The 14,753-nt window shown below is 49.9% G+C and overlaps 1 protein-coding gene across 10 annotated transcripts in view; it reads right to left on the reverse strand.

The window, feature by feature from the left end:
- Positions 1 to 14,753, reverse strand: part of NEO1 (neogenin 1) — a 170,196-nt gene that overhangs the window by 19,568 nt on the left and 135,875 nt on the right. For 6 of the 10 annotated variants that reach the window (XM_077785860.2, XM_077785859.2, XM_085588560.1 and 3 more), the window contains exons 13-18: positions 14,239 to 14,383; positions 10,891 to 11,001; positions 8,079 to 8,273; positions 7,422 to 7,517; positions 6,191 to 6,414; positions 1,944 to 2,082 (exon numbers count right to left, since the gene is read on the reverse strand). In XM_077785860.2, the coding sequence (XP_077641986.2) occupies positions 1,944 to 2,082; positions 6,191 to 6,414; positions 7,422 to 7,517; positions 8,079 to 8,273; positions 10,891 to 11,001; positions 14,239 to 14,383 (910 nt within the window). The remainder of the gene's footprint in view (positions 1 to 1,943; positions 2,083 to 6,190; positions 6,415 to 7,421; positions 7,518 to 8,078; positions 8,274 to 10,890; positions 11,002 to 14,238; positions 14,384 to 14,753) is intronic. The other 4 variants (XM_085588559.1, XM_085588561.1, XM_085588558.1 and 1 more) reach the window with 1 other exon arrangement.

The following is a 14,753-nucleotide window of genomic DNA, read 5'->3' on the forward strand; positions in this document are numbered from 1 at the left end:
TGGCAGGGACACCTTCCCCTGTCCCAGCTGCTCCAAGCCCTGTCCAGCCTGGCCTTGGCACTGCTAGGGATCCAGGGACAGCCCCAGCTGCTCTGGGCAAAGCTGCAATGCCTGATGGAGCTCCTGAAGATTGATTTAGTTTGGAAGGCATCTGCACCTCAGAGGGTTTCAAATGCAGAAGGATTTGCTGAACACAACTGGCTGGCCTTTTTCCTTGGGCTGCCAGAGAACAGCACTGAGGGAAAGAAAGGAGGGGAGAGTTTTCCTTCTCCCTGCCAAAAACTGAGGAAACAGCACAAATGGCTCCAGCAGAAAACTGAAAGCCTTGCTGTGAGCTGGAGCCTCTAGAGGGCACTGACCATCCCTGCAGTGCCACATCCTGAAATCCAGGAGGCTCCTGAGGGGGCAACCCGGAGTAAATCCACCTTGGGTGTTTGGTACAACTGCAGTAGCAGTGATTCTGCATTTCCAGAGCTTTAGGTACATGACCTATTAGAAATCCATCCATAAATCCTCTGGGATGGCCACCAATTATCCCTGGGATGAAGAGCCAAAGCCCAGGAGTTATTGTAACTATTGCCCCAAATATCCTGCAAAAATAGGATTCAGAGGAAACAAAAATAGAAAATCAGGAGTAGCCCACAGGAGATGAGGAATACACAGCCAACACAGAGCCCAGAATTCCCTACTTTCCTTTCAGAAGCAAATCCTACACGACTTCTCTGGAGTATCCCAAAATAATGAGCCACTCACTCAGGAATTTGGCCAATATTATAAATCACAAGATCTGTTATGAGAAAATATATTTAGCCTTTTTTATTATTATTTCTGTTTTAAATTTTCTCCTTAGTTCCCCAGCTTTTGGGTCATATTTGCAAATATTCCTTACAAGCACTTCAACCTGAGCCTTCCTCTTTAAATGCACTGAGCCCTCCTGCATTGTGCCCTTGCTCAGGGGCTTTGTGTCAAATTCTCTTTTAAAACACTTTCTTTGTGCAGCTTTTGCAGTCCCTGCACTCAGAGCAGAGTTATGGCTGAGGATTGAACATGTGTCAGCACAAACACCAAATGGAGTGTTTAATGTGGGCTGGCAGTAGTGGGATGGGAAAGGAGCCCCAGCCCAGAGCTGGCCCCACATCATGGAATTCCCACCCAAAACCACGACAATATTTTCAAAAGCAGCTAAAGCTCACTGGGACTTCAGAGTAAGTTCAGATTTTATCCTGGGTTTGCTTTTTCTTAAGCAGAAATTAGAGAGTTTCTATTATAGAATATCTGGAAAATCTCACAAATTCTTTGCACGTTTGATTTTTTTGGCTGTATTTTAATTTAGAAGGAGAACTCTGGGCTCATTTGGATGGGCTTTTTGTCCTCCCAAGTCCATGTAAAGAGAGCCCTATGCATAACAGGCAGTGAATTTAATTGCCCAAAGTTCATTTAACACTGCAGAGTAAGAGAGCTAATGAGGGGCAGGTCAGGGAGGGGGCCTGGCCCTCACAGTCACTCCCTGGGCCTGAGCTTTTCCTGGCAGCTACAAACCCTCCTCTCTTCTGCCCTGAACAGGAATTTAGGGCTCATTTGGATGTCTTAATGCCTACTATGATTTTTTTGTCTTCATCTGCCTCATGCACCTTCTCACTCTGTAACAATTATCATCACATTTAGAGCAAATTTTAATTATTATTTGCTGAAGTGTTTTCTTTGTATTTGCCGCTAACGTGCTTCTTGTGAGACTTTCTTCTCTCCTGCCCATGAAGTGTGGTACATTATTCATGACTCCTCTGTAATTTGATGTAAATTCTCCTGCAATCATCCCTGGCAATTTTCAAGTATGTTGTTGTTTTTTAATCAGAATTTCTGAGTGAACTATTCAGCCCCCCCAGCACGTGTTAATCAGCAGCACCGTTTCAGGTGGAGGTTTCTCTAGAACATCCCAGGAGTACCTAATTCAAAGGTTGTCCCGTGTGCTGTCATGCTCCAGGTGCTGGATCTCCTGCCCTTGGTCACCATCACCGAGAACTCGTAGAGGGTGTTTGGCTTCAGCCCCGTCACCAGATAGCTCAGAGTGGTGGCATTTGCAGTCTGAAAGGGAAAGCAGGGTCAGCACTTCCCAGAGCACAGCCCTCAGACAGCCCCAGCCCATCTCCATAACCACAGCCATTAATTCAGGCTGGTTCTTCTCTGTCGTGCAAATTCATTAATCAAATATCAACGTTTATCCTCCACTAGAAATTCTGCAATCAGCAGGAGCACTTAGCAGCAGTCAATTGGAAATGAAAAAAAAAAACAACACAAGGGCCAGGGCCCATTTGTTATGCAGTGGTTAAACCCCTGTTTACCTGGGGGTTCGTTTACAGCATTTCATTAATTCTTCTGGCTGGGGAAAACAAAAAGCACAGCAAGGAACAGTCCTGCCTGGAACCTGGAGCTGCCTCCCAGATCCCTGCTGGAATTTCCAGAACAACCTTAAATCTAAGGAACCATCAACTAAAGATACATTTGTGAGACTTGAAGAGAATGAAGCTTTACTAAGATGTAGATTATTCTCAGAAAAAAATGATTATTTAGGATCACACAAGGAAACTACACGTGGCTCATAGTGGAGTTGGTAATTCAGGATTCATAAAGATCTGGTATTTATTATCAATGGCTTCAGCACCAACAGAATGCACTGGAGGCCCATGGAACAGAGGGAAAGCTGTATTTACAGATATGTATATTCCTCACCTTGACCTGCAGTGGTGCAAACACAGAATTAAGGAGCTGTTTCAGGATCTGACAGGACCATCCAACAACTGCAACAGGCACTGCCTCCAGAAACCACTGAGTGCAGCTGATTTATTGCCAAGGTAAAGGCACAAAGAAACCCTGAGACCTCCAAGATCTTAATTTCTTTTTTCTTACAAGGGATGGAAGTTCAGGAAATGGTGATCCAAGGGATGGCAGGGATTTGTGCCCAGGGCTTTGCTGTCTGTGGCCAGACAACAAAGACTCCTAAAAGGAATTAAAATTAAATCCTCCACGGGCTTTAGGCCTCTCCTTGGTACACACTCAGTGCAGTTTGGAGTGGGTGGGACTGGGGCACAGCTGGAAGGGCACAGCTGGAAGGGCACAGCTGGAAGGGCACAGCTCCCTGGGGACAGGCCTTGCTGGGAGGGATGCAATGCCAAGTCCAAGGCAGGAATCTCTCCCTCCCATCTGGCATTCCCAGCTGCCTTACCCCAAAAAGCTTTTCCTCTCCGGGAGGCTGGAATTCCCAGCAGTATTTAAGCATTCCAATATTTGTATTATTTGGTGTGGCAGCTGGGCTCCTTTTACAGGTGAAAGTTCTGGTTTCCATCTCTGCCTTTGACTCTTGGGATCTTTTCATTCCCACTGAGTCTAAATGACACACCTGAGCCCCCCAAGTGTCAGACTCCACAATTTAACAAAACTTCATTATTTTTAAGATCCCAGCCTATCCCACAGTACCAAGGCCTGCTCACCTGCTAGAAACAAACTCCAGAAATATTACCCTGAACAATTTTTGTTTCTCTTTCCTGCAGTCCTAAAAGATCCAATATTTAATATTTTCATTGATTCCTGATGGATCCCAGGACAACCCCACACACCAACAAGGGGGCTTTGGAAAACTGCTCCACTGTTACAGTTTTATAAGTTGTGAGTTTTACAGTGCTTCATTAATAAGGTAAAAAATGGAGCTCTATTTCTCTCTTCATAAGGTCTTTTAAGGATAAACTGTCTAATTAAGAAATGATACTTAAATTATTTTTATTTTTAACTTAATAACTACTTGTGTCTGGCAATGTGGACTTTTTATCTAATTACACAATACTACTCAAATTCATGAAGAACAAGATGAACTAAGACTAGCTTCTGTTATAAGACTTTGATCTTGCTTTATAGATATTACTATATATATATAAAACTTTCAACCCTATGTTTTCTACTGTGTGATATCACACACTTTATTTAAACTATACACTCATCATTCTAGTTCTGATATTTAATTTTGGAAGCTTTTTCTGTGGCTTCAGGTAAAATGCAGTGTTCTTCTGGGGGTCAGTGTCTGACAGCATAGAAAGTCTGAAATTCCCTAACACTCTGTTAGTGCAGAGACAGCTCAAGGCACAGGAGCTGCTTCCCATCTGCTGTTCCCAGGCTCAGACTGGCACAACCCCTCGCTGAGGACTGAAATCCTTCACTGCACTGAAATCCCTGTTTTCCTCAGCTTCCTGCACAAAGAAGGGAAGGGGAAACCACTGGTGGCAGGAGCACACAGCCCCTTCCTCAGGAGCTTGTGACAGGAACAGAACATCTCGGAGAACGGTCTCAACACCCAGTTTAGGGATGAGAGGGAGAATGAAACCTCACTGAGCTGAGCAGATGCAGCTCTGGATCCTGCAGAGGTGGCAGGACAAGCACTGCACTCACTGCAGTGAGGTTCCCAGCCTGACTGAGACCCAGCACTCCCTGCACGGTCTGACCTCCCAAAAAACCTCCAGCAGGGCAGGAGAGCATTTCCAACAGAAACAAGGGGAGGAAAGCAGGATGTGGGCTCTCCACACACCACAAGTTACACGTGATTGGAGCAAATTCCTCAAACTTCTCTACTTCAGGCAAATCCTTTCTACATTTTTGAGTAATTTTAAATTATATTCCATCACTACATGTTGGTTTTGGTCACAGTAAAACTTGTTGCCCACTGACCACCAGCAGTGGAACAGCAGGAATAGTAAATTTACTATTATATTCCATCTTCTATTTTATTTCATTCTCTTAAGTTACTTTATCTCATTAGTTAGTTATTTCATTCTTTTAAGCAATTAGCTAATGAAACTGCAGCTTTATTTAAACCACTCCTGAGACATCCTCTGCACATGACTCAGGAATGTGGCTCAGAAGTAACTTGCCTTTAGAGGAGGAATACACACATATTTACATCTTTTCATTTCAATAAAGAAAATATCTGGATTATAACAAGCTGGCTCTGCAGGAGCATAAAGGGAGCTCCACTGGCTGGGTATTTTAACAACCAGTTCCTCTGAGTCTCATTACAAATGTGAAATTTGCAGTCAGCAGCTCTGAACCCTCTGGGTAACTCTGAAAATTAATAAAAAAATCCAACCAACCACCAAACCAAACCCTAAATCCAGTCTCCAAATCAAAACACATGGCAATGGAGGAAGGCAAGGATGCAATAAAGTTTTTGTTGTGTATTTTGAAACAAGTCAGCTCCCAAAGGACAAGTTCACTATTAGGATTGTAGGAACTGAAAAGGTTCTAAAGGAAACTCCAAACCACGGGGGTAAATCTGTTTTCCCTGCATGGCTCAGTGAGGGGCCCCAGTCACACACCCCCTGTACTTCAGTGACTCTCCAGAGGGGAGCCCACACCTCCCCCTCCCCGGGATCAGGGCAGGGGGAAGCTTCAAACTCACCGTGTCCACAGAGCAGAACAACTCTGGAAACTTCTGTTCCCTCCCTGGAGCAGCTCTTCCACCCATTCCCACAACACCCAGCTCCAGCTCCTTCCCACAGGAGAGCAAAGAACTGCTCCCACCAAACCTGGAGCAATCCTGCCCCTCCAAGGAGCCCAGCAGAGCTCCCAGAGCTGTGCCTTCAGCTGGGAGTGGAGCAGGAGCAATCCTGTCCCTCTGAGGAGCCCAGCAGCATTCCCAGAGCTGTCTTTGCCCTGGCAGTGGAGCAGGAGCAATCCTGTCCCTCTGAGGAGCCCAGCAGTACTCCCAGAGCTGTCTTTGCCCTGGCAGTGGAGCAGGAGCAATCCTGTCCCTCTGAGGAGCCCAGCAGCATTCCCAGAGCTGTGCCTTCAGCTGGGAGTGGAGCTGGAGGGATCCTGCCCCTCCACGGAGCCCAGCAGCATTCCCAGAGTGGAGCTGGAGGGATCCTGCCCCTCCGAGGAGCCCAGCAGAGCTCCCAGAGTGGAGCTAGAGGGATCCTGTCCCTCCAAGGAGCCCAGCAGAGCTCCCAGAGTGGAGCTGGAGCAATCCTGTCCCTCCAAGGAGCCCAGCAGAGCTCCCAGAGTGGAGCAGGAGCAATCCTGTCCCTCCGAGAAGCCCAGCAGCATTCCCAGAGTGGAGCAGGAGCAATCCTGCCCCTCCGAGGAGCCCAGCAGAGCTCCCAGAGCTGCCCCTGCCCTGCCTGGGCTGGGAAGCCCCCGGCCTCAGTACCTTGTACTTGGTGTTGGCAGGGATGTTGGTTTTCCAGCGGACGGTGTAGAACCGCGCGTCCGTGATCTTCTGGTTCTTGGGCAGGGAGTTGTCTGCCCAAGTGATCCGGATGGTGTCATGGCTCAGGATGGAAGCCTGAACTCCCACCGGGGGCATCATGGGAGACGGATCTGGCACTGGAGTGTATGGAGCATTAATAACAAACAAATCAACCTCGGAAGTGTCTGGGCAATCCGTGGGGAAAAGGCCGTGGTTTAGAATTAAAAAGGGAGGAGGTGGCATTTTAATGTCAACCAAAACAAAAAAGAGGGGATGCAGGGAAGTGCAATGAGATGGAAGGTGAGGAATGGAGAGAAAGAGAGAAAAGCCAGAGTTAATAGGTGACATCAGACTGGGCAATAACATCACTCTTGCATTCTCCTCCCTCCTCCAGACAGTAAAACAACAAATCCCTGCTGGCATAGTCCTACTTAGTACCCAGGGCACTCAACCATGGCCTGCGAGCCCCAAACACTCAGTCATTGTAACTTCATTTGCCTGGAGTGTCCACTGAGTCCTCTCCCAGAAAACAAAGAGGAGGACAGAGAGCTGGAGCTCTGGATGGGCAGATGCCACTTCCCAAACTCACAGGGACCTCCCAGAAGGCACCTTCAAAGGAAGGTTCCAAGTGAGAAACCAACTTGCAGTAACTGTGGAACTGCAATTCCAGCATCCTCTAAGGAATCTCCAAGCATTCCAGCTCATCAGGACTAACCCCAAGTGTTGCACCTCCACCAAATTCCTGGGTGGTGTCAGCAGGCTGGGAGGGAGGACAGCGAGCCATGCCATGGCAACAGCTCAGCTGCACACTTCTCTGCTTAAACCCTTTTCTTTATGGGTTACAAAGCCAAAACAAAAACTGCCCAGATGTTGTTTAGTGTGAGTGACAACAGAGGGACACAAAGCAAACACAGGCATCACGTTCAAAAAATCTCAGTGAAAAAGACCATAAACCCAGCTCAGGGCCTTTAGAACTGCACCCATGTGGGCTGTGCTCAGGTGAGGGGAACGTTTGGAGTAAGAACATCCATTAGTAGCTGTCAGGTGAGTTTGGAATTCACAAACGAGCCCAATTTAGGCGGTTTATCAGAAGGTGCGAGGCCAAGCAGTGACAGGGACAGAGAGCACGGGATGGACTGACAGCCAGGACCTGCCTCAGCCCAGCCCAGCCCAGCTGCGGGGCAGCACTCACCGGAGTGGGGCCGGGTCACAGCGCTCTCGTACAGGGGGATCCCTTCCCCCACGTTGTTGAAGGCTTTCAGGGTTATCACGTAGTGCGAGCTGGGATCTGAAGGGGAAAAGAAATTAGCACAACCAATGAATCCTGGTTTCTGCTTCTCCATACCTTCTTTGTTCCCTGTTTTAATTTTGAATTGGAGGAAGTCTTCACACAGACCTTCTGTTCATGGCCACAGACCCCCACACTGGTTTGGGTTGGAAGGGACCTTAAAGCCCATCTCATTCCACCCCCTGCCTGGGCAGGGACAGCACAGCTCAAGTTACAGTTACAGCACAGCCTTTACTACCTTTAAGCACAGCCAAATCAGGAGTGAGAAAAACAATTTAGAAGAACAAAACAAAAACGACTCAAACCTCCGATTTGATAGAATTCCCAATATTGCTGTTTCTCTCACTTTCAGACTACTTTACCTCCCACAGAGGGTTCTGTGGAGAGGTGAATCTTTATTTTCCTTTCAAAGGAGCCACCAGTGAATGCTGGTGACATTTCAGTCCCTTTTTCTCCTGCAGCTCGGCGGGGAGCACGGCGAGCTCGGGCTGCTGCTCCCATGGAAGCTGTTAGAGGAGCGCTGAGGGAGGCTGGGGCACAGATGCCGTTCCCTGCACTCACCCAGGTTCTCAATGGTGTAGTATCTCTGTTTGTAGTCCACCTTGATGGTCTGGGCGTGGGGGCTGCCGATGCCGTAGCCGATGGCGTAGCCCCTGACCACCACGTCCTGGTTCTCGGGCGGGGTCCAGCTCACCACGATGCTGGTGACCAGCGGGCGCACGTGCAGGGAGCTGGGCACCTCGGGCACACGGCTCTCTGCAGGACAGGGAGGCAGAGCAAGGCCTTCTCTCAGATAAAGGCAGTGGCATGGAGACCGTGAGGCAGGAAGGTCGAGCAAAGCACTTCTGGTGTTGGAACGAGAGCAGTGAAACTTTGGGGTGCAGCAAAGAGCTCCAAGAGCAGAATGTTAATGTTACATTCCAGTAGATTCACCCTTTAGAAGGCAGCACAGCTGTGCTGAAGCTTAGGGGGGTTGGGATGGTTTTTGTATCACATCTGTTTAGGCAGATCCATGTTGCCCACGTCACCCAGTTTTATCCCATCCTTCTCCTCCACAAATTCATCTACTTTCAATTCCATCATATTCCTTATGTGGAACATTTCCTTGTGGGTATTACAACAATTACATGGAAAAGAATTTTTCATCACTTTTCTGGTGATGAAAGAAAAGTTCCTGAGCTGGTTGAATAGGATTTCCACAGCTTTAAGAACTGCACTGCAAAGGGTTCTCCTCACTTGTCCTACAGCTGTCACTGCCTTGATCCTTGGATTCATACAATTCATACAACATAAGCAGGAACGACAGAGAAAATGCAGAGTCCACATCAAATGGTCAAACCCTTCCCCCAAAAGCAACACAAGTCTCACCCCATCCCACAGAGACACGGAATGTGGATCCCTAATGCCAGAACACTTCCACAACGTGCCACCATAAGCCTCATACATTTCTCCTAAGAGGCTTTTCCCCACTGCTGACTGGAACCTAAAAGCAATCTGCCACCCATCCCCTGGAGTGTCCCTAACTTTGGGTTCACTTCTCAAAAAGGAAATAAATCCTTTTGTTGGGTGCTGGTGGATTAGGGATAATTCCCTGCACTAGCAAACGGAGCTCCCCACTCCAAATGGAATCAAGGACTTGTGCTTCCTGCAGGGATTTCTTTTTAATGAAACACGCTGCATTTCTCAACAAACATTTAATAAAGCACCACAACAGGATTAGCTGGATCACAGCACAGGCCTGGCCCCCAGCCCAGGGAGCTCTGGGGCTGCTGCTGACACAGCCCAGCAGTTCCAGTTCCCAACTATTAAACACAGCAAAGCTCCAAGAGCAGCACGAGAGGTGACATTTCCACTGCACTGGGGACAAACTCTGTACAACTGTTCAACACCTCCTGCTCTGCACTCAGGGGGAACCTGCTCGACTCCAGCGTGGAATTGTAACACTCCTGCTCCCCTTTACATCCACGGGACTCTCCTGGGAATTATTTTCTATTTATACTCAAAAAGCAGCTGTGGAATAAAAAGAAATGATGCCTCATGTGTCTGTTAACCCAAGAAATGCACAGTGAGCTGTAAATGCATTGACATGGTGTTAAAATTATTCACATGAGCTTTCTAAAGAAAGAAACCCAAGAAACACAGTGTGCACACACAGATCTCACAGGTGTATGCAGAGTTATATGAATATCATGTTCTGTTGTCTTAAATGTCAACTTTTATTACTTTATTCAATGGAAAGAATGTGAAGGAAGTCAGATTTCCTGCAACATTCAGAAATGAAAAAATTTAAAGGACAAAGCCAACAGGGAAGGAAAAGGTTATTCTTCTTCTTCCTCCTTCTGCCCTGCTTAAATTTAAATTTAATCCTGGTGCTGTCCTCTGGCAAAATGTTGTTTACTGCAGTTCAGGGACACTTCCATTGCCCTGTGAGGTGTTCATTTACAGAACTCTGCCCCACCCTGGGGACCTGGCAGCTCCAAGGGTGTCACATCCCCTAAGGGCCAACAGACACACGGAGCAAGGGATTTCCAGACCCACATCCCTGACTGCTCTGTTCACACTGGAGAAGGAGCAGCAGAGGACCAGGATTCAGCTGAGCATCAATCCCAGACAGAGATGGGAGAGGGGTTTTCCAGGCTTCCCGAGCTGGCTGCTGAAGGATCCTCCAGCAGCAGAGAGCAAATCTTGACCCATTTCCATTACTGCACCTCTCAGCTGCCAGGATGGCTGAGCCTGCTCTGACACAGCACAAAAATCCATGGGCTTGGTGGAGCAGACCCTCTGTTGAGAAGAACCCTTTACAGCACACACAAAGAGCTTTGGAATATCCCATTTAATGCTCCAACAGGCTCAGGAGCCTTTCTGCCATCACTGGAATTTTCAGTGTAATTATTCTAATACCCACAATTCCAATATAATTTGTATTAAATACCTACAACAGAATTTCTAATGGGAGATGTGGTGCAGAAAATATAGAAAATATAACTAGGAAATATAATTAATCTCCTTTTTCTTCTGTGTAAAATAAGTTACTGTGGGTCAAAGAAAGCACTGCACCAACATGGGGTAAGACAGCAAAGGGCTGTGGCTGAGAACATATTCCATTATTTCTTTCCTATTCTGACATCTTATTGTCACTACAAATGAGTATTAACATACAGCACTAGGAAGTGTAGAAGCAGCTTCATTTCAAGCCACCTTATTAACTTGGCAAGAATTTTCTGTTAAAACCGAAATGGATGCCAATCCTAAATAAAGCCCATCGTGCCCATGGAACAGAAGTGCAAGGCCAGAGGCTGGCCTCCCGAAGGGGCAGCGGGCGCTGGCGAGATGAAGTGGATGGACTTGCCCGTGCCCAGCCCGGGGCTCTCACCGTCCAGGTCGCTCTCGAAGGTCTCGGCTGACACCCAGTCCGTGGCGGGGCCCGTGCCGTTGATGGTCATGGCGGCCACGCGGAAGCTGTACTCGGTGCCGCGCTCCAGCCCTGCAGGACGGGCAATTCCCACAGCTCCATCAGCACCGCAGTTCCCAGAAATCCCACAGCTCCATCAGCACCGCAGTTCCCAGAAATCCCACAGCTCCATCAGCACAGCAGTTCCCACAGATCCCACAGATCCCACAGCTCCATCAGCCCAACAACTCCCACAGATCCCAGAGATCCCACAGCTCCATCAGCACAGCAGTTCCCACAGATCCCACAGCTCCATCAGCACTGCAGTTCCCACAGATCCCACAGATCCCACAGATCCCACAGCTCCATCAGCACAGCAGTTCCCACAGATCCCACAGCTCCATCAGCACAGCAGTTCCCACAGATCCCAGAGATCCATCAGCACAGCAGTTCCCGCAGATCCCACAGATCCCACAGCTCCATCAGCCCAACAACTCCCACAGATCCCAGAGATCCCACAGCTCCATCAGCACCGCAGTTCCCACAGATCCCACAGCTCCATCAGCACAGCAGTTCCCGCAGATCCCAGAGATCCCACAGATCCATCAGCACAGCAGATCCCACAGATCCCACAGATCCCACAGCTCCATCAGCCCAACAACTCCCACAGATCCCAGAGATCCCACAGCTCCATCAGCACCGCAGTTCCCACAGATCCCACAGCTCCATCAGCACAGCAGTTCCCGCAGATCCCAGAGATCCCACAGATCCATCAGCACAGCAATTCCTACAGCTCAATCACCCTGGCAATTCGCACAGCTCCATCATCCCAGCAATTCCCACAAATCCCAGTTAAATCCTGGGAACTATGGATAATCCAGCCTTCCACTCCCACTGCCCCCACAGCATCAGCACTGGAAGGGACTGGGAGGGCCTGTTTGCAGCCAGGCTTTAACTTAGGACCATTAATTAATTTAATTAATTAGTTTTAAGAACAGGAACACTGCCACCATCACCAAACCTGAGGGTGGCACAGAGGCAGCAGCTGAGCGAACTCACACACTTGTTTGATGTATCTAAGAGTCTGTACTAAAAAACCAGAGCACTCAAAATTTGATATATTGGAACCTCTCCAGGTTTTGCTGCTAGCAAAAATACACTGGAATTACAGGAATACCTCAATTCTGTGAGAAAACTGAGACTTACTAAGTCACAGCTGAAGTTTCTGAGAAAAAATCAGTTATCTTGTTAGAAGCTCTTCCAGAATCACCCAGTTTTTTCTCTTTTGACCAAGTATTGGTTTACAGAGATTTTAAAGAGGAACACAATGTAGTGTTGCTCCTGCTCTCATGTACTGCTCGCTCCTGCTGAACAGAACTGCAGCTCTGGTAGCAACACATGACTGACACTAAGTGAGGGACTAGGCTGGATTTTTAAGTGTACAACAGGATGAAAGGCACTCCCTCTAGAATATTCCAGGGACCTGAGGTGGGATATTCCAGGGCCGCCCAAGGTCAGCTGTTCCCAGGGCTCAGAGCTGGGGCCAGGTGCCTGTGCCAATCCTGCCCAGCCCCTGCTCCTCTGCCCTCCTCCTCACCTTCACCTCTGGCATTTGGGCACACAATGAACCCAGTCACCTCTCCATGCCTTTTATAAACATTTTATAAGGAATCAGCCAGTCCACTTAGCAAATCCATGGCCAAATCAGGGCTAGGAATCAGGTCACCAGGCTCCACCTGCACCACCTGCAGCCCACAGGACCCCAGAGCTCCTTTGGGAACTGCTTCTGTTTGTATTCCAAGGCAGGAACCCCAACCCCGAGTCCCCTAAAAACAACCAGAGGACAGGAACCCAATGGGATCCCATCCCTGAGCCCCTGAACACAGCCAGAGGGACAGGACCCTACAGGAACCCAATGGGATCCCGTCCCTGAGCCCCTGAACACAGCCAGGCACCCCAGGGAGGACAGAACCCCACAGGAACTCAATGGGATACTGTCCCTGAGCCCCCTAAAAATATCCAAGGAGGACAGGACCCTACAGGAACCCAATGGGATCCTGTCCCTGAGCCCTCTAAGCCCAGCCAGAGGGACAGGACTCTACAGGAACCCAATGGGATCCCATCCCTAAACCCCCTAAACACAGCCAGGGACCCCAGGGAGAACAGGACCCCACAGGAATCCAATGGGATCTTGTCCCTGAGTCCCCTAAGAACAGTCAAGGAGGACAGGACCCTACAGGAACCCAATGGGATCTTGTCCCTGAGCCCCCTGAACACAGCCAGAGGGACAGGACCCCACAGGACCCCAATGGGATCTTGTCCCTGAGCCCCCTGAACACAGCCAGAGGGACAGGACCCCACAGGACCCCAATGGGATCCCATCCCTGAGCCCAGAACACAGCCAGGCACCCCAGGGAGGACAGGACCCCAATGGGATCCCATCCCTGAGCCCAGAACACTGCCAGGCGCCCCGGGGGGGACAGGACCCCACAGAAACTCAATGGGATCCCATCCCTGAGACCCTGAACACAGCCAGGCACCCCAGGGAGGACAGGACCCCAATGGGATCCCATCCCTGAGCCCTGAAGACAGCCAGGCACCCCAGGGGGGACAGGACCCTACAGGAACCCAATGGGATCTTGTCCCTGAGCCCCCTGAACACAGCCAGAGGGACAGGACCCCACAGAACCCCAATGGAATCCCATCCCTGAGCCCAGAACACAGCCAGGCACCCCAGGGAGGACAGGACCCCAATGGGATCCCATCCCTGAGCCCAGAACACAGCCAGGCACCCCAGGGAGGACAGGACCCCACAGAAACTCAATGGGATCCCATCCCTGAGACCCTGAACACAGCCAGGCACCCCAGGGAGGACAGGACCCCAATGGGATCCCATCCCTGAGCCCTGAAGACAGCCAGGCACCCCAGGGGGGACAGGACCCTACAGGAACCCAATGGGATCTTGTCCCTGAGCCCCCTGAACACAGCCAGAGGGACAGGACCCCACAGAACCCCAATGGAATCCCATCCCTGAGCCCAGAACACAGCCAGGCACCCCAGGGAGGACAGGACCCCAATGGGATCCCATCCCTGAGCCCAGAACACTGCCAGGCGCCCCGGGGGGGACAGGACCCCAATGGGATCCCATCCCTGAGCCCAGAACACTGCCAGGCACCCCAGGGGGGACAGGACCCCACAGGACCCCAGTGGGATCCCATCCCTGAGCCCAGAACACTGCCAGGCGCCCCGGGGGGGACAGGACCCCAATGGGATCCCATCCCTGAGCCCAGAACACTGCCAGGCGCCCCAGGGGGGCCAGGCGCTGCTCACCTTCGATGAGCTGGGAGAGCTGGGTGCCCGCCACGCTCTCGGTGACGTCGCTCTTGCGGGACGCTTTGCGGTAGCGGATTTTGTATCCCGTGATTTGCCCGCTGTGGGTGCCGGCAGGAGGAGGCTGCCACTGCAGCAGGATGCTCTGGGAAAGGCAGCACAGGAAGGTATTGGGGAAAAAGTCTTTAGGAAGGCTTTAAAAACCCCCTCCACACGCAATTCCAAAGGCACAATGGGCAAATATTTTATTTTTAAAAGGGCCCAAGGCACTCCAGAAGTGCGTCTGTGTGTGTCCACGCTGCAAACAACAGTGAGCAGGGATTCCAGCTCTGATCCTTCCATCAGCAGCACTGACACTGCATCCCATGGCCAGCCCACAGCTGGGCTGTAGTATCTCCAAGCCCGACATTCAGATATTTTCTATAAAGAGCTCAAAAACTGCGTGGGAGTAAAAAAGACCCAAAGCAGCTCCAAAATGTGGCCAATCTAAGACCCCCCAGCCTTTTATTTACCCA

Source organism: Lonchura striata, chromosome 10 (assembly GCF_050655825.1).
Source record: "Lonchura striata isolate lonStrDom1 chromosome 10, ASM5065582v1, whole genome shotgun sequence".
NCBI lineage: Eukaryota > Metazoa > Chordata > Aves > Passeriformes > Estrildidae > Lonchura > Lonchura striata.